This window comes from Teleopsis dalmanni, unplaced genomic scaffold (genome assembly GCF_002237135.1).
Source record: "Teleopsis dalmanni isolate 2A unplaced genomic scaffold, ASM223713v2 unscaffolded_contig_1643, whole genome shotgun sequence".
Lineage (NCBI taxonomy): Eukaryota > Metazoa > Arthropoda > Insecta > Diptera > Diopsidae > Teleopsis > Teleopsis dalmanni.
In genome coordinates this window covers 2436-3401 of record NW_024033025.1, presented here as the reverse complement: position 1 = coordinate 3401, position 966 = coordinate 2436, and the positions used below count along the sequence as shown (strand labels likewise).

Below are 966 nucleotides of genomic sequence, written 5' to 3'. Positions count from 1 at the left end.
GTCTAAAGTACTTGAGAGCTTGAGTGCTTGAGCACTTGAGACTTGAGTACTTGGGTATTTGAATTCTTGAAAAGTTGCGCTAATGTAACTTGAAATAGTTGAGTTGAGTTTCTAGTAGTTGAGATTTATAAAAATTGGATCTATTTTTTTTCAATCCTTTTTTCTTTCAATCGTCCAATCGTCCAATCGTCGATTTGGAGCAATTTCCGTTTCTATATAAACATTTTTCAAACGAAAGTTTAAAGCAATTTTTTATTTTAAATTGCGTTTAGAAAAAGTATATGAGATAATTTGTCGGCATCATTAAAAAAAAATAGATCCAATTTTTATAAATCTCAACTACTAGAAACTCAACTCAACTATGTCTGGTCGTGGTAAAGGTGGTAAAGTTAAAGGCAAGGCAAAGTCACGATCAAATCGTGCTGGATTACAATTTCCAGTTGGTCGTATTCATCGATTATTGCGTAAAGGCAATTATGCTGAACGCGTTGGTGCAGGTGCTCCAGTCTACTTAGCTGCCGTTATGGAATATTTGGCTGCTGAAGTTCTTGAATTGGCTGGCAATGCAGCACGCGATAATAAGAAGACAAGAATCATTCCTCGTCATTTACAGTTGGCCATACGTAATGATGAAGAATTGAACAAATTATTGTCTGGTGTTACAATTGCACAAGGTGGTGTACTACCAAACATTCAGGCTGTACTTTTGCCAAAGAAAACAGAAAAGAAGGCTTAAATTATTTTATTTTATTTATTAAAATACGAATACATATACGTGGAGAATTAACTATCAATTAATCCGTCCTTTTCAGGACGACAAAATTTATTTTATTAAAGAAAATGTATTTCATTAAATCAATTGATATAAATATTGTACATACTATCATACCTACCCTACTAACTTACACAAGCCATACTTTAAAACACTTAACAATCAATCATTTCTTGCCTCGCCCTTCTGTTCCG

General features: G+C 33.5%; 1 protein-coding gene across 1 annotated transcript; it reads left to right on the top strand.

Annotated features, from left to right (window-relative positions):
- The first annotated feature begins 305 nt into the window (after positions 1-305).
- On the top strand, positions 306-760 carry LOC119664229 (histone H2A). Its single transcript, XM_038073756.1, has one exon. It carries the CDS (start codon positions 362-364, stop codon positions 734-736), a length of 375 nt encoding a protein of 124 aa, XP_037929684.1. The 5' UTR covers positions 306-361; the 3' UTR covers positions 737-760.
- The last annotated feature ends 206 nt before the right edge of the window (positions 761-966 follow it).